This window comes from Onychomys torridus, chromosome 2, assembly GCF_903995425.1.
Source record: "Onychomys torridus chromosome 2, mOncTor1.1, whole genome shotgun sequence".
Lineage (NCBI taxonomy): Eukaryota > Metazoa > Chordata > Mammalia > Rodentia > Cricetidae > Onychomys > Onychomys torridus.
Window position 1 is genome coordinate 21074506 of NC_050444.1, and position 18652 is coordinate 21093157.

At 38.4% G+C, this 18652-nt stretch overlaps 1 protein-coding gene across 8 annotated transcripts in view; it reads right to left on the reverse strand.

Moving 5' to 3' along the window:
* Wwp1 (WW domain containing E3 ubiquitin protein ligase 1) overlaps positions 1 to 18652 on the reverse strand; it is a 116388-nt gene that overhangs the window by 40468 nt on the left and 57268 nt on the right. For 7 of the 8 annotated variants that reach the window (XM_036177718.1, XM_036177717.1, XM_036177719.1 and 4 more), the window contains one exon: positions 4664 to 4991. In XM_036177718.1, coding sequence (XP_036033611.1) covers positions 4664 to 4991 — 328 coding nt within the window. The remainder of the gene's footprint in view (positions 1 to 4663; positions 4992 to 18652) is intronic. The other variant, XM_036177720.1, reaches the window with a different exon arrangement.

Consider the following 18652-nt stretch of genomic DNA (forward strand, 5'->3'; position numbering starts at 1 on the left):
CTAAAGCTTCCACTGAGTTAGTTTTCCTGGATACTTTAAATTCTTTAAATATTCATTTTGCACAATACCTGGCTATGCATGTGACACATTTTCTTACCCTCTGATAATATTGAAATAGTCTCTTTTCTTCAAGCAGCATTTTCTTTTTCTAATTAATTTTAAAGTTTATTATTATTATCATCATCATTATTGTGTGTGTATATGTGTGTGCAAGCCACTGAGTGCATATAGAAGTCAGAACAGCATTTGTGAGAGTTGGCTCTTTCCTACCACCATGTGGATTCCAGGGACTGCATGATACTGGGCTTGGTAGCAGGTATCTTCATCAAAAAGGCATCTCTTAAGAACTCAAGTAGCATTTTCTACACTGTTTTGTCCCCTTTTCACATTACAAGGCTTCCCTCAGATATCTAATGAGTAGGGTTCTAAAACAGGGCTTCTGAGTTATAACATTAATTGAAGGTGATATTATACACTGTATTGTAGCTTTGTTAGCAAACCATATTTACAGTCTTTGCAGTAGGCAGGAGCAGAGAATCTTGAATAAAAGTCACTTCTAATTTCCTGAGTAGAGAAGTAAAATCCTAGTTCTCAGTATCCTGGGACTTCTCTGAGAAAGACAGGAATTGTGTGTTTGGAATGTTAGATGTTTCTTTATTCATTAGCCTCATAAAGTTCTCATCCATCCTGACTTTTTCAATGTACCTGGTGTTGCCAGAAAAGAAGCCCCTACACAGAGCAACAGACCTAGCTCCAGGGAGGAAGACTAGAAAATTTCTTATTTAACTTTTCTGTCTCTTCTCCTTTTGTAGTATGGGGATTTAACCTAAGCCCTTGCAGCACAAGTGCTCTGCCACTGAACTATGTGTATCTCCAACCCCTTTAAAATTTTGTGGTTTGAGACAGAATCTAAGTTGCCCAGGCAGGTCCTAACTTCCAATCTTCCTGACTTAGCCTTCCAAGTAGATGGGACTAACAAGCACGTACCACCAAACCCAGCTTTAAACTGACTTGAGTCAATCTTGCTGTTTATAATGTTATCTATAGCACAATATGTCATGGTAATACTATCTGCTGAGCCTTCTACAAGAGCTTGTGTTCACATGGAGCTTACTCACCAACAGTCCTGAATTCAGTAGTGTTGGGATGCTAAGTTAGGCACATTTAGGAGTAAACTCCCATGGAAGGCTTCACTGTCAGTTCAAAGGGAACCTAAGGAGAAGGACCCTGCTAGGTCATTTCCCGATCTCTGATCATCAGACATCTCAAGATAACATGTTTATAGTTTTTTGGGTTTTTTTTTTTTTTTTTTTTTTTGGTTTTGTTTTGGTTTGGTTTTTGGTTTTTCGAGACACGGTTTCTCTGTGTAGCTTTGCGCCTTTCCTGGAACTCACTTGGTAGTCCAGGCTGGCCTCGAACTCACTGAGATCCGCCTGGCTCTGCCTCCCGAGTGCTGGGATTACAGGCGTGTGCCGCCACCACCCGGCATGTTTATAGTTTTAAACTGCCAAATTTTGAAGTTCTTATGATTTATAGCCAGCTTGAGAACACCACTTTAAGTGCTTCTATAAAATATATTTTACTCTTCATTGCCTTATCTTTGGACCATTTTAAATAGAGATAAGTAGTTGACCTGTACATAGATATGGGAAATTTGGCAAGTGTGTTAGTATTTGTATTACTTCTGCAGAGATATTAAAGCTAAGTTCTAGATCTTGTCTTGCCCCCAAATAGTACCAAGAGAAGGGTGTATTTGAAGGGTTAGTAGTAGTAGTAGTAGTAGTAATAGTAGTAGTAGTGATGATGATGATGATGATAATGTAGAGTGAAGGGGTAACCTCCAGGAAATGAGAGAATTTATTGAATCTGGTCAGCCCCACACTATCATTAAAAAAAAAGGTTTTATTATTATTTATTTAAATGTATGTGTTTGTGTCTGTGTGCATATATATACACATGTATGCAAGTACCCAAAGGGACCAGAACAATATGTTGATGGCCTGAAGATAGAGTAATAGGTGGTTGTCAGGTGCCTGATTTGGGTACTGAAAAGTGAAAGTGGGTCCTCTGGAAGAACACAAGAGCTCATATCCACTGAACTATCTCTCCAAATCCCTCCACCCAAAAAGCTTTTAATTTAATTTTTACATTTATTTGTGTGTTTGGTTATGCATGCATGTATTAATACCTTTTCCCACCATGCCATCTTGCCCATCCAGGACTTTACCACTTGTATAGGGTACATGGGTATAACTCTATTGGACTATCACTGTGAGTCACGTAGACAAATCCAATGTAGCCTTCATTACCTTACTCTACCCCCAAACACTCTCTTTTTCATTGCTGAACACCCACTCTGGTCACCAGCTGCAAGGGTCATCCTGGGCAACTATCAGGTCCTACTGGTAGAATCTTACCCCTGAAATGGCAGTTCAGCAAGGTGCCTCCCCTTGAACCTGCTAACAGGAGGGAAAAGAGGGCACACTAGGACCTAGGATGCTCTGAGCAGTTGTGAAACTGGCCAGACTCTCCTATGGGTCAAGATCTCTGACCACTGACTGTCATCTGAAAAGGACAAAGAAGGCAACTGATATTCAATATACCTACAATATGCAGTGTTCTATCCCAGGCAGAACAGCCGAAGCAGTACAGGCATTTTTATCTCTTTTTATGTCAGTACCTAAATAATACTCTTAACTATGCCTCCTGGCTCACATATCTGAAACTGTTTACTATTTAGCACTTTACCGGTTTACCCTGATGTAGTACACAGAATGTAGAGAATCATAAAGAAAACATTCAAATGTGTCATTCTTGTTTTCTGTGGCAAATAAAACAGTTTATGAAAGATGGACTATAATGAGAACACAGTGATTGATTTTTGGACCTCCTGGCTTTTCTTTCTCTCTCCTCAAACACAGACCATGCCCCATACTGCCTCTCCCCCTCCAGACAAAGAGGCACAGGACACATTACTGATGTACTATATCCTCAGCTTAGGATGCCATGGCAAGAGGGCTGTGTGTTCAAGGCCAACTTGGGCAACAGAATGACTAAATTACCAAAGATGGAAGACAAAAAGCAAGGCTTTCTGAAGGAGAGGTGAAGAATAATGTTGTCAAGAAACATGAGAGGACCATGCAGAAGATACAAAAGAAGCTAAAAGCAAGTTCTGACCACACATAAAGGTACCAAAACTAAAATGATAAGATCTACTAGGGAAGCACATGCAGATCAGTCTGAAACCACAATTACACAGTGGTAAAACCAAATGAACAAGTAACAAGCACTGAGAAAAAAAAGTTTCAAAAACAGGAAAAAAGTCTGAACACAATACTGTGATGAGCAACAAATGAATAAGGTTAATCAGAGCCCTCTAGGGTAGTTTCAAAGGCTTCAAGTCAACATTCTAATTACTGTAGGCTGTACTGAAAACTCATGTGGTAATCTGAATGAAAATGGCCCCCACTGGCTCATATATTTAAATGGTTGGTTTATAGTAGACTGGATTTAGGAAGCATTAGAAGATGTGGCCTGGTTGGAGGAGGTGTGTCACTGGGGGTGGGCTTTGAGGTTTCGAAAGCCCACACCAGGCTCAGGCTCCTTCTTTTTCTGCCCACTGCTTACGGATCAGATGTGAGCTCTCAACTACTGCTCTAAGGCAATGCTTGTCTACTGCCACCCTCCCCACTATGATGGTCTCAGACTAAACCCCCGAAAGTAAAAGGAAGCCCCCAACTAAATGTTTTCTTTTCTAAGTTGCCTTGGTCATGGTGTCTCTTCACAGCAATAGAACAGTGACTAAAACAAGTATTATATTTTTATAAAAGCAATTTCAAACTATATTATGCACACATGGCATCAAGTCTAAATCTAAACTTGTATCTTAAACATACACAAAATGAATGAATAATTAATATGAGTATCTCCAGTACTAAAAAGAATAAGTAAGAATAAAACAATCTTTAAAGAAAATCATTTGGAGTTAAATAATCATACTTAAAGGAGATTAGGAAACTTAAAGGACATTAGGAAAAACTAAGATCAGGAAAATCCAGGCTGGTAATAGAGCCCTTTGGAGACTGTCATCAGTATTCACTAGTATTGGAAATGGATGGCTAGCTGATATCAGGGATGCAAGATGACACACAAGAACTAGAGTTATGACAAGTGTGTCACGGTCACTACGCCTTGCAGATTCCCACCAAGTTTGTATGTTCACTTTGTACAACACATATTTTGGCCAGATAAGTGGTTGTCAACTACAAAAGGCAGTTTCACTGGAGCAAATAAATAGTATGAATGTTCCAACTTATAGTTAATTTTTAAAAAGATTTATTTTTATTATTTTTAATTATGTGTATGTCTGTGTCAGTGTAGGAGTATGAGGTATGTATGTACATGACTGCAGGCATCCACAGAGGTCACAGGAATAGTACCTTGGAGCTGAACTGTGAACTTCCAGACATGGAGTTTGGGAACTGAACTTGAGCTCTCTGCAAAAATAGTATGTACTTTTAACTGCCGATCCATTTCTCCAGCCCCTAGGCTTATTTTTTTCAACAAAAGAAACATTTCATGTACATATTCAATAGTCATATACTTCATCAGAAAATTTCTACTTAAATGGAAGTCAAACATTAAAAACATTTTCTTGACATACCCTGATGGCAGAGACTCTGTGTGGGCATTTCTAGACCGTGGCCACAGAGGTTCCGCAAACCCTTCTGGCTGCCTTAATTTGTCAAAAGCAGAGTTATTTCTGGAATCAGAGTCAGGGTCTATGAGGCTCCGAGCTTCTGGTCCCACTTCGGCACTGGTAGAGGGAATACATTCACTGTGTTCTGAGGATGCTGGGGGTTCTTGGACAGGAGGCTCTTGGATGGTGGTGCTAGTGCAATTAGAAGTCGAGGTGGTTTCTTCAGATGGTAGTGGAGTACCCATGGTGGAAGTATTATCAACTAGGACAGATGAAGATGATTCTCCATTTACTACAAGGGAAAATAGCAAAATGACCTATGACTGAATTACCTAGTCAATTTACTACATTTACTCCATGTCCGATGCTCAATTCCAACTCAGCAATGTACCAGATACTGAAGAACATAAAATAATGTTTTTGAAATCAATTTTTAGGAATAAAGTAAATAATAAAAAGTTTAGGAAATTTAAGAATAATTTTAGGTAAACGATAAAGTTTTAAGTATATATACTAATAATTTTAACCAGGCAACATACCAACACTAAGAAAATAAATGTTTTCCCTCTAGATCAACTTTAAATCTCCTATTTTATGTAAGTGGCAGCTAGTCTCAAAACAAAACTAAATAAAAACTCTTTCATCCAATAAGAAGTACATGACTGCATTTATTCCTAAGAAAGTACCATAGAGGACTATAAAAAAATACCCAACAGTTTATTCTAAACTATTTTTTTTAAGTTTTTGAGATGTCTCATGAAGTTACCCAGGCAGGTCTTGAACGTGAAATCCTCCTTCCCCAGCCACCTGAGTAGCCGGGATTACAGGTACATCACCAAGTCCAGCTTCCATTATACACTTAAGAAATAACTCACTGCTGAGACTTACTGACACCTTTTTAAAAAAATATTATTTCAAGTGTAATTGATCCACTTAGACTATATGTACACATAAAATTGAGTCAAACCTGTGCTGTGGGATGATCCTTTTGTACACTGTGAATATGTATTACTCCCATTGGTTAATAATAAGGCCACTTTTTGGCCTATGGCAAGCCAGGATAAGGTTAGGCAGAACAATCAAACTGAGGACTCAAAAAAAAAAAAAAAAAAAAAAAAGGCGGAGTGGAGGGAAACCACACGAGACAGCTACTCAAGAAGCAAGATGCTAGAGGGCCAGTAAAGCCATGGCCACGTGTAATACATAGATGAGAAATGGGATAATTTAAATGTAAGAGCTAGTTAATAATAAACCTGAATGGACACTGAACATTTGTAATTAATTTAAGCTTTTGTGTGTTTATTTGGAACTGGGCAGTCAGGACAAAAAACTCCGCTTCCAGTTACATATGGTGCATGAAAATACTCATAGAGCTTGAAAGCCTGAGAAAGCTTTAAAAAAAAGGGTTCTAGATACACAAAAACTGAGTCAAGAGCAGCTTTATAGTTCATGTCTCTCATGGGGGTCATGGTACAAAGACTTGTCCCCTGGCTGCCACATGTGTGCTTGAGCTGCAGCATGGCGAATTCCCATAGTTTCAGGGGCCCCCAGTACAAGCAAGTGTGCACTGCGTGGCAGGATTAGGGGTTTGGCTCATACAGACAAAAGAGGTTAGAGATACACAGGAAGGGCAGATTCAGACAAAAAGGCCTCTACACAGATCACAACATGTTTAAACAATATGTGTAGACTAGGGAGAGAGAAAGGGTAACAGTCATAGATTAAAATGATTTTAAAGTAATAATAAAGTTCTTAAAAAGGGAAAAGAATAATAAAAAATATGATAAACCATGTAAAAATGGGAAGCAAATGGAGTCTGGATTCTATACTTAATTGTGTGGCCTTTAGTTTTTTTTAACTGTTAATGGAAGAATGGTAACTACTGAGAGACATTGATTGTAAAAGCTACTAAATTAAACCAACCTATATGTTTTAAAAAAATACTTTGACTCCAAAATTTAAGTCAAAAGACATGTCACTTTGGGGGAGAGGTTGTGTTTTTGTTTCCATAGGAAAAGAGAGGCTGTGGATTCATTTCGGGTTAAGAAAAATCAAGTTTGAGCAAGGAAGACCCCCTTAAAAAAATCTCCAAAGGGAATTGATGGCCCAGGTGATCCAACATCCAGAATAGCTTCCAGGCTGCTGATTAAAACATTGCCAAGATTTAACAATTATCATGATTTTCTCAGGGTACCTTACAGATTATCTGTGGTGATATATTGTGTCCCCCAAAATATTGTTAACCCTAATAAAGCTTACCCGAGGATCAGAGGGAAAAGCCAGCAACTATATTAAACACAGAAGTCAGGCAATGGTAGTATATACTTTTTATCTCAGCATTCAGGAGGCAGAGATCCATTTAGATCTCTGTGAGTTCAAGGCTACACGGGGAACAGAGCCAGGCATGGTGACACATGCCTTTAATCCCAGTACTAACCATAGAGGTCTGGAGGTCTGTACAGATAAACAGGAAGTGATGTAGCTGGGTGGAGAGAGGAAGTGAGTAGGCAGAACAGAAAGGCATATAGGCATGGGTATACAGGAAGTAGATCTTTTTGGAAGCTGAGGAGTTGGTAAGGTGAGGTTGGCTGTGGCTTCTCCTATTCCTCTGAACTCTCGGTTTTCACCTCAATATCTGGCTCTGGATTTTTTTATTAATAAGACCATTTAGCAATTTATCCTACAATTACCAGAGCCCACCAATCAGTAGGAAGTAAACTAGAAAACTACGTCCACGTTCCCAAAAATATTGGTTGGTTATAAATGTTTGTTTTCATTTAAGGGGGTTTGGTTACAAATTGTTATTGGTCACAGTCAATCTCTTTCTAACAGAAGAAAAGGTGATATGATATAGAAATGATGGGGAGAAGGGTAGATTATTGAATCTACTTTAATCCAAAAAACAACTGTTAATCTCAAAATATTTTAAATTGGCATGTATTTTAGTTTATTTATACAAATTTAAAGTTATTTCTGTTATGCTGTATTATGTTTCTACTCTTGTTTAGGATACTGTGCTTGTACAGCTCATTTAAAAATATAATGTATAATTAAAAATACAGATTAATAATCATCTATAATAGTCAGAATTATAGTAATGTTAAATGTTTTCAAGGTCATACACAGATATATCTCAAGAAGGTTACTGGTCCTCAAACACTTCAAAGACTTACAGAATATAGCATTTAATGTTTAAAAACTTAAACTGTTGTAAACAGTGAGACACATCTGCTCCTGACAGCACCAATTATTTCAAAGAGGATGATGGATATTGAAGAAACCCCATATGGAGTTTGTTTTCTTTATGGCAAAAGCTAGCCATGTGGACAAAAAAAATTGCCCTTGCCTCAACTGCTCACAGTTACTGTCCAAACTGAACCAGCAGGAAACAAAGAAAAGTGACTGCCAAACTTTGCCAAGACAGGGCAGGACAGTCCTTCAAAATTCCATGCTATAGTCTGTCAGATACTACAGACCTGTAGGCCAAAGACTGATGCCCCAACATTACAGAGGAACTTTGGGTGACTGTCCAGACAGCCTGATATCTCTGCCATTAGGTAACATTTTACTCTGCTGGGATCTTTGATGGTGTTGAAGGCTAGATGTCATAATTTTTCTTAGTTATGATAAAAGGTAAATTAGATATGAAACTTTAGACTCACCAAGATAAGATAGATAACTGAATGAACTTTAGACTCTCCAAGATACGATGAATAACTGAATATTTTCTCTGATTTTGTCCAATACAAATCGAATGGATATTGTAACTATAATTCTTCCTCAATAACTGTTTTGTTGTATGTAGTTTTACTATGTTAAAGTTAAAACCTTTTTGATTAGACAAAATGGGGAGATGCTGTGTGATGACCCTTCTGTACACTGTGAATATGTATTACTCCCATTGGTTAATAATAAGGCTGTTTGACTTATGGCAAGGTAGGATAAGGTTAGGCAGAACAATCAAACTGAGGACCCAGATAAAGAGGGCAGAGTCAAGGGAGAAGACACAAGCCTACCACTCAAGAAGTAAGATGCCAGTGGACTGTTAAAGTCACAGCCACGTGGCAATACATAGATATATAGAAATGGGTTAATTTAAATGTAAGAGCTAGTTAATATAAGCCTGAGCTAACGCCAAGCATTTTGTAATTAATATAAGCTTTTGTGTTTAACTGAGACCAGGCAATCAGGACAGAAAACTCCACTTCTGGTTACAAACCCACAAGGAAGAAAATTCAAGATGGCAGATTAGAGTCAACAAGCATTTGCTTGCCTTTCTCTGAGGGTGAATCAAAACACTAAAAACACTGCCATACAACAGAGTATAGGAAGAGACATGTAAGGTAGAATAGAGAATGAGGAAAGTGTACCTTAGTACCAAGTATGGCAAAGACAGACACAGCAGTCTTAACACACTTCTGAGATCTGCAAGGCACGTGGATGCAAGGCATTTCCTAGTATATATCTGTCATGTCACAGAAGGGAGACTTATATTGACAAGGTAGCATGTGAGCTTGCTACTTGATGAAATAAGTCTCTACATTTTCCTGTCTCCTAAAAACTTGGAGGAAACATTGCAGTACTGCTTCAATGGATGTCTACCTTGAGATATTCTAGTCACACTGGAGTGTACCTGAAACAATCCATGGACTCCATCCATGTGGTGGGAAATTGATCGTAACAAGGTAAACCTTATTTTTTTCTGAAACTGATGGGTTGAGTGACAAGTTTAAGGACTTTGAGATAATGGGCAGTCATCCAAGACTATGCAGAGGAGCTAGGACATGAATGTGATTTACAGAATTGTCAGAATCACAGTGATGTACTGCATGAGACCTATACTCATCAACCCCAAATGGGTGCTCTGTCCTCCAAGTGGATTCACAAATGGCCCTGGAAACCCAAATGTACCACAGTGTCTAGCATCAGCCGAGTCCCAGAAGTGCACTGAGCAAAGTTCTCCACTGTGAATTTCTGCTCAGTGGGATTTTTGCACCTGGCACTCCCACCTACTGGCTAGTAGGGTAGCTGAGGCCAAGATGGGTATGAAATCACTACAATGGCTACCTGGTGAGCAACACAAAAGAAGGTTGGAGTGAATGACACTCAGCTTTTGCTTTCTACAAGGGGCATATACATTTTTAGGAGAAATTTATAGAGAATTGTCTAGAAATATATATTTTAAATATATTACCCAATGACTTTATAATCAGGAAAGTTCAAAAAACCATGACAATGTTTGGAAAGAAAAAGAAAATTAAATGAGTAAAATCAGAAATACACAGAACTTTATTGTAATGAGTCTGAAATGTATTAGGCAAATGAAAGAAACTTTAAATGACCAATGAGAGCTGAAATGGAAAGATGATGGGAGAAATGTTTCCCTCAAACACTGGGGGTGGACAAGGTTTGTAAAAGTTCTCTAAGCTTTATAGATATTGTATTAGGAAAAAAAAGAACTTTCAATCTATATAAAACATTATCCCCAAACCATAGGCTAACAGGATATATAATAAAAAATAATTCAATATTAGCAAATTAATGTATCATGGCAACTGAAAAAAGAATTAAAGAAATATTATTTTCAATACTAGCTAAAAAAAAGTATACAATAAAAAACTAATGAACAAAGTAAGAATGATCATAATCACTATTCCAATTCAATATTGCTTATTATATTTGACAATGTATTAAGACTGGAAAAATCGGCGCCAGGCGGTGGTGGTGCACGCCTGTAATCCCACATTTGGGAGGCAGAGGCAGGTGGATCTCTGTGAGTTCGAGGCCAGCCTGGTCTACAAAGTGAGTTCCAGGACAGGCTCCAAAGCTGCAGAGAAACCCTGTCTCAAAAAAAAAAAGACTGGAAAAAAAAAAAAAAAAAAAAAAAACATTAAAAAGGGAGCCAGGCGGCGGTGGCACATATAGTGTATGTTGTAAATATTCTCCCTTATATATGAGTTTTACCCTTTTTAGTGATTTTTTCCCCCGAGACAAGGTTTCCCTGTGTAGCTTTGGTGCCTGTCCTGAATCTTGCTGTGTAGACCAGACTGGCCTCAAACTCACAGAGATCCACCTGGCTCTTCCTCCCAAGTGTTGGGATTAAAGGCATGCACTGAGACATTTATAAAAATAAAATGACTCAGAATAGGTTAAAAAAAAATACCTTTGGATGAGAAGGTGGGAAAATATAGCTCTGCTTAAATAGAAAGGCTGGTAAGAATGAAGAACAACAGAGGTTGGGGATTTAACTCGGTAGTATTTAGTTTGCCTAGCAAGCGTAAGGCCCTGGGTTTGATCCTCAGCTCCAAAAAAATAAAAGAAAAGAAAGGAATTCTCATTCCTTGTTGGTGGAAATGCATAGCACAGCCACCTTGGAAAATGACTAGGCAGTTTTCTATCATACATTCTACCGATCTACTCATTGTCAACCAAAATGAGTTCAAAGCTTATGACCACACTAAAAACCTGTACACAAATGTGGGAAGAATCTACATTCCTAATTGCTTATAACTCAAGAGACCAGGCTGCTTCAATGGGTGATTAGATACACAACAAAGAAAACAATAAAAGTCATAGTCACAGAGAACCTGAGAAGATGTATACACGTTCCTAAGAGACAAGAGTCAATATGAGATGGGTGCACACTCCATAATTATAGCCATAAGATCTTCTGGAAATGACAAAAATATGAAGACAACACAAAGATCAGTGATTCCAGGGGAATGGGGAAGAGTGAATAAAGTACAGGGGAATTTTACAGTCAAACTTTTCAGTATGGTACTATAATGACAATATGCATTCCTCAAAACCCACCTAAGTAGTAGACCTCAAGAAATGAAACTTTATTAAATTATACATTTCAATCCAGTGTTTCTATCTGATTGTGATTGTTCCATACTTTGTGATAATACATGTTTATAACTTATGATCATACGTGTTTATAAATTGTGATCCTTTGTCTTCATTATTAAATTAGTTTGATTTTGCAAAAAAAAATTTATTTTAGTCAATAACAATTTAATCATAATGGTTTGCTAGTTCTAACAAATGCAAGATGTCACTGGGAAACTATAAATACAATAGGAGAGGCAAATATCTGAGATCTCCATTATTATCTAGCTAAGTTGTTCAGATCCTGAAGTTCTAGACTCAAAAGATCCTCCTCCTACGTTGTCCTCATCCAAGTAGACAGGTCTCCAGGCATGTGAAACCTGCCCCCAGTTTGGCTTAACAAATAGTCTTAATCACTTTCAGCCACTAAGATTTTGGGGTTATAATTCTTTCAAATAAAGTAGAAAAAGATAGAAATACTAGAGTATTTGGATTCCACTTGTTATGACTTTGTTATGGTTTAAGTGTGTATATATAACATTTTTGAGTGACTGAAATAATTAGGTCATTGAAGCTTCTGCCCTTGGAAGGACTAAGGTAGTTCTCACACAACATCAAGGCAGTTCCTAAGAGAGTGAGTTGTTATGAAATATTAAGTCTTACTCCTAGTTCTCAGAATTCCTGTCCTATCAAGTCATCATTCTCTTTAATATATTCCAACCATGAGGACCTCCAACATGAGGTCCTCACCAGAATTCCAAAGGAACTAAACTATTATGAACTCTCAGATTAGAAAACAGTTAACTAAATCTCTCTCTTACACCCCTCTCACCCCCACCCCCGGCAGAGGATCACTATGTAGCCCTGACTGGCCTGGAATCTACTATATAGATAAGGCTGTCCTTAAACTTAACAGGGGCAGCCTGCCTCTGCCTCTCGAGCACTAGAATTAAAATATTTATTTGCTCAGCCTGGAAGGAGGGGACTGGACCTTCCTGTACTGAATCCACCAGGTTTAAATGAATCCCCAGGAGAGTCTTGGCCCTGGAGGAGATGGGAATGGAGGGGAGGGGATGGGGGAAGGTTGGGAGAAGATGGGGAAGGTGGGGGCGGGAACAGGAGGGGGGAGGACAGGGGAACCCATGGCTGATGTGTAAAATTAAAACACAAATATAATAAAAAAAGATACCTTGCCAAAAAAGATATGCAAAAAATAAATAAATAAAAAATAAATATAAATAAAAAATATTTATTTGCTAGCTACACAGTCTTTTGAGTATTTTGTTATTTTAACAAGATCATGGTACCATTTTACTACTTTTCAAACTATGACATGAAAACTGGTTGTTTGCTTATACAATTTCCTTACAGGTAAATCATTTTAGAGTGGCTGCATCTACAAAGGGAAAGTCTGTGAGGCAGCCCTGTAGGACAGCCCAGCTCTGTACCTCATAATAACGGTAGTTAGATGAAACACACTGAAGCAATTAAGCACTCACACACAAAGCAAGTAGGGAGAACTGCGCACAGTAACAGTCTGAGCTTGAGTAGCACCAGGTTCCTGACTGGTGACTTACTATAGTCACAGATAGGTTCAGTATGGTAGAGGCCAGTACACAGGACCTTCCCATATATTTCTCTGCAGTTTTCTCAGTATTAATAAAAAGAGAAAAAAAAAGTTTAACACGACTATAGAATAGGTTTGTCTGATATCATATCACACTTATCTACTATACATATATTATACATGTGGTAATAACTATACATTAGAAAAAGTCATCTCATACTGGAAGTTAGAAAGGATTAAAGTGGAAAAGAATATAGTATTTTCTTAAATACCACTTTCCAAGAACTATGGTAGATATTTTTTATTTAATATCTCATTTAACCCTTAAAACTGAGTTATAAAGCAATTAATTAAAAATATTACTCCTCTTTATACAAAGAGATGCTAACTTTGAGGGCATTTTTGTCCCCTTTTAGCAGATTAAGTTTACTCTTTGCAGGTTTACTCTATCTCTCACTATCCCATTGTCTCACTATAATCGAGAATAAATATTTATGGCAACTAAACTCAAATGAATCTTCTTAATCAAAAGGGAGAAAAAGCCTTCATGTACAATACTACCTCTGGTGGGAAATTATTTCTCTGAACTCCTTAGTATTGGCCCACATTCATTATCTGAACCCCTTGGAGACAAATGTATTCCAGAATTCATGTTCTAGAATTTAGAACAGTAATATGGCATATGCATTATATATCACACCAACACCCAAGTAGGTTAGAAACCAATCCTGCCTGGTAGAAACCACAAACAGCCTCATGCCAGTTGAAATGAATTTACAAAACACACACACACACACACACACACACACACACACACACACACACACACACACACTCTTTTTTCTTCCTAGAACCCACTTTGTGTAGACCAACCTGGCCTCAAACTCACAGAGATGCCCCTGCTTCTACCTCTGGAGTGCTGGGATTAAAGGTATATGCCACCACTACTGGGACATTTCAGAAACTTTGAATTACAAGTATATTAGAATAACTTCTTGGGAAAAAAAAGTTTACTGAGCTCACAGTTCAAGATTTTCAACAGTATACACTAGCATTAGCTGGATCTAGCAAACAATTGGTGGTGAATGGGAGAGCATATAGGGCTCCACACTCATTACCACAATTCCAATAACAAAAGCTGGCTCAAAGACTTGAATTGAAAAAAGGAATATTAGTGATGAAGTTCAATGGTAAAGTACTTGCCTCCTCTCTCTAAGTACCTGTGGCAATACCCAGCATCCATCTCCTCAAAAGGGGTTCGGGAATACTACTTGGCACCTACATATTAAACGAACAGGGAATGCCCATTTCTTGAAAAGATATCTGAATTAATTTTACAAATAAGTAATGAACTATCACACAAAGACATCAGCTAACTGGTTGCTACTAACACAAATGGTTTAGAAGCCCTTTAAACTAAATGGAATGAGGACAGTTACACTATTTTTAAGAAAATCAGAGCAGGTAAAAAGGTTGGGAGAATGTTCTGGGAAGCCTATCTCAATATGAAAGATAAGAATCAGCCTTTTGAGATCAGCTCTATGTAACTAAATGTGAACAGGAGGTAGTATAAAGCTGAAAGCCAATGAGCTAGGTATTAATTCCTATGACCCCTCTGCACTTCAGTTTTTTTGCAGCAAATGGAAAATATTAGTACATATCCCAAAGAACGACTGTGAGAGTAGCTGGTAAATAGATATTCATTGTTTAGTACATGAATAGCAGATGTCAGCTGTTAAGACTGCCCTAGCTTTCTTTATAAATTCACAAATGCCAGGGCATTATTTATGATGGAATTTTCAATGCTAGTTCCTCATGTGTGGGTTTTATTTTTACCTTGAAATTTAAGATAAAGATGAGTAGAAGAATGTGAATAATAAACTTATCCCCAATGGAGAGAGTATATAAAATATTCAAAAAGCTATAAAGTATGTACAAGAGATTCTACAATGCTAACTGTACAAAGATTAATTCTTTCATGTTTCATCAACATCTGAATATGCCCAAAGTTAAAACATGGAATAACTAAGGGTAGTTTCACTAATCTACTAAGCACTTTCACTAATCTACTCACACAGATAAATGTTTCAGAAATAAGAGGAAATTCTTCAAATTCCATACATTTAACAGGCCTTTGTGAAGTGATCATTCCATATTTTTTTAATCATTAGATTATTTTCATGAATAAGGAATTGACTTAATTATTGGTCATGACATCTAATTACTGCAAGAGATGATGCAACTCCTTCAACTCCTGAATCCAAAAACTATTACATGAAACAAACTCATTTGGTTTGGTAATATGTGAGTGAAAAAGTTTTGGCTTTTTGCTTTATAATTTTACTTTTATAACCTTTTGGAAGAGTTCACCAGGAAATAACTGTTAAAATGTAAGTTTCAAAAAGATTTTTACTTTATTTTGTTTTTTCCTGTTCTTCCCTATGGCTTACTATCTGGTAACTGAAAGGTCTTTTAAGCTAAAAAGCATTAGACCCATGTAAAGAAGCTTGGCGCTCAGACAAACCACTCTTCTATCCTGATATAAAACTACTATTAATCTTTCTATATCTACTTCTTCAGACTATATGCACATTCTAATTTTTAAATTGGCCCAAAAGGAAGCTCACGTATTGAGAATATGGAATTTTGTCCAGCTATAGGATGAATTTTAAAAACATAATATTAATTTCTCATGTATTTCATATAATATATGTTGATCATATTTGCCCTCTACTTTTCCCAGACCTAATACCCTTTCTCCAATAATTCCAACTTTACTGTTGGAGCCCATTTTTAGGCTTCCTAGAGGCATAACCTCGAAGGTCTGCAGAGAGAGAATGAATGGACCACAGGCCTGAGTACAGGTGTCTGAGATGGTCTGCACTTGGCTGTGCTGGGGGGAGGTCTTTTGCTCTACCCCTTGTCATTCATTTAAATATCTTAGGGCAGAGACAGTGGAGGGTCAATGGATTAGGATCCAGGCTCTCTATCCTTCTAACTAATATTTCTTGATGCTTCTACTTAAGAGTACTCTGGGGAAATGTGCCACAGATGGCACCTGAAGAGGGGCTAAGAAAAAAAAATTATCTATCCATCTATCTATTTATTTATACCCAGAGTACTTGGAGAAAGCAGGAGTTAGGTCCTGCCAGTTAAAGCAGTTAAACCAATCCAGTTTTGTATTTAAAAAAAAAAAAAAAAAAAAAAAAAGTTAAATGGGGCAGGGGGTTTTATCCTCAGGAGAAAAAGTAAAAAGGGAATGGAAGGATATCTGAATATAAGACTACAGCATAGAATCTTCTCTATCAAGATCTCTCTCTGTCTCTCCCTTAATTTCTATCTATGAAAAGTAAGGAAAGTATGAAATAGATAGATAGTATAGAAAAAACTTAGAAGAGTAAGGTAGTGTAGAAAAAAAATTATAAAAATAGCATAAAGAAACCTTAGGATAAGATAGGCAACTAGACAGAGAAACTAAGTTTTAATTTTCTAACTGTGGGGCTATGAATGCAAAATGGGAAAAATCTATCCTCTTTGAGCTTAACGGGCAGAAAAAAAGATTCTATGGAAGCTTTTGGCCTGGAGACAGCTAAAATGCTAAGTCCAAGCAACAGCGGAAAGAGATTTCCCCTGCAGTGGATGCAGACGGATGAAACAAAAATCCTTTGCTCTGTTAGCAGTGACTGAGAAAACTTGTACAACACCTTACCAACAGAATGAGTCTCTTTGCCATTGATGCCAAAAAGTTTAGTGAACAGAAGTTTTGGGAAAACTGAGTGGTTTCTCTTTCAAAAACTGAAAGATTTCTTGGGGAAAAACTTAGTAATCTCTCTCTAAAAAACTAAAAAGCCTTTCAGAACTTTCTCAGTTTCGCTTTCTGTAAGGTCAAAATTAGATTCACTTGGAAGAGTGCGGGAATTCACCTGTGGTTCGCTCTAAGAAAAAACAGAAAGACCTCTTAGAATAGGGCATAACCTCTCTAAGTTCTGTCTTTCTTTCAAGCCAGAAAAAAACAGCAGCCAGAAGTTCCCTGTGGTTATAGCCCAGTAAAAAAAAGTGCAGCCAGAAAGCTGCAGCAGGGACAGCTTCCCCAAAAGTGAAGAGACAGGGGAGGGGCTGCTGGTGAAATGGAAGCAATGGAAGCTTTAAAAATCCTCTCTGCAATGAGGCAGGCAGGGCTTGTGTTCCTAAAAATCTCTCTTCTAAGCTTTGTCTCTTCAGGCCAGTAGAAATCCCTCTGCAACTAGAACCTAGTCAAAGAACACGGGAAAGTGCAGACAGAGAGCCAAATGGGCCAGGAAACTGCTGGTATGGAAGAGGCAGTAAAGCCAAGCCTCTCAGCTGCAGCTAAGGCATTGGGGCTTTGTTTGGCGCGGGGGGAGCTCTATCAGAATGAAAAGGTTGCTCATCATTGCTTTAACACAAAGATCCCCTGAAAAATACAAACCCTCTCTGTTAGCGTTTTATCTTCACTTCTAACCAACAACTGAGAAGCGATTAGCCAGCACCTCAGAGTTTGAGTGCATTCCAGGAATACCAGGGTTTCTGCAGTTGTCAAGCAGCTTCCTTGAGTGTGGAGCTGAGGCAGGAGGATTCCTCCCTGATGGGAGGGGCTGCTGGTGTGGAGAAGGCATTGAAGCCAAGCTGCAGCTGTGCTGCCCAGTCAAGGACACTCGGGAAAAAGCGAGCCAGGACAAGATGGAGAACCATCCAGGAGAAAAGCTCTCTTTTCTATCAGGGAAAAGACATTTCTGAAAAGCTTTATTTCTAAGCACGTTCTGATAGTAAGTCACAACATGCCCACATGGTTGGGCTTGCCCAGTGGGCCCGTCTAGTTATTTCCGGTTCACAATAGCCATTTCCAGGTCAAAACATCTTGAGTGACTAGGACTCCGTGGCTTTGCATGGTTGCGTAAAGCGTGCAGCCATGTAAACTATGCGCACGCGTGGAGTAGCCACACGCGGTCCTGTATACATGCGCGGTCCACTCTTTAAAAAGCCAGCACCATTTTGCACAGGTCTCTCTTCTTTTCTCCTCTCTTCCTGTCCACGTGTGTTTCCCCCAGGCCTGTCTCGTCTCTTCTATCCTAGATTAATAAACAGCTCTTCTGTGGATTTGTCGTGTTCAGGACGTGTTCCTTGCGGGGTAAGAGCGCCACCAAAATAACTAACACTTTCAGTTTCCCCCCATTGACTCCCAGTGAGGAGAGGGAGGGAGAAGCAATAAGCCACTGAATGCATGCAGAACAACGGATGAAACTAGCTCGGGAACTAGGTCAGGTGAAAGGCCTGATCAGGGAAACACACCTGTCCTAATGTGAGCTTAGGGATAACAAAATCCTCCCTTGATTAAAAAAAAAAAGTAAAAGCTTGATTTCTGAACACAAACCACACAGATCCTGAAAACAGAAACAGAGAAAGGACAAGAAGGGACAGATTCCTCCCCAAAAGGTGCAGGACCTGGGGAAAGCTGCTAGAGTCTGAGGTAGATTCAGGAACAAAAGCTCCTATCTCCAGAAGCAGCTACCCTAGGAACAGAGTCACAGCCTGAGGCA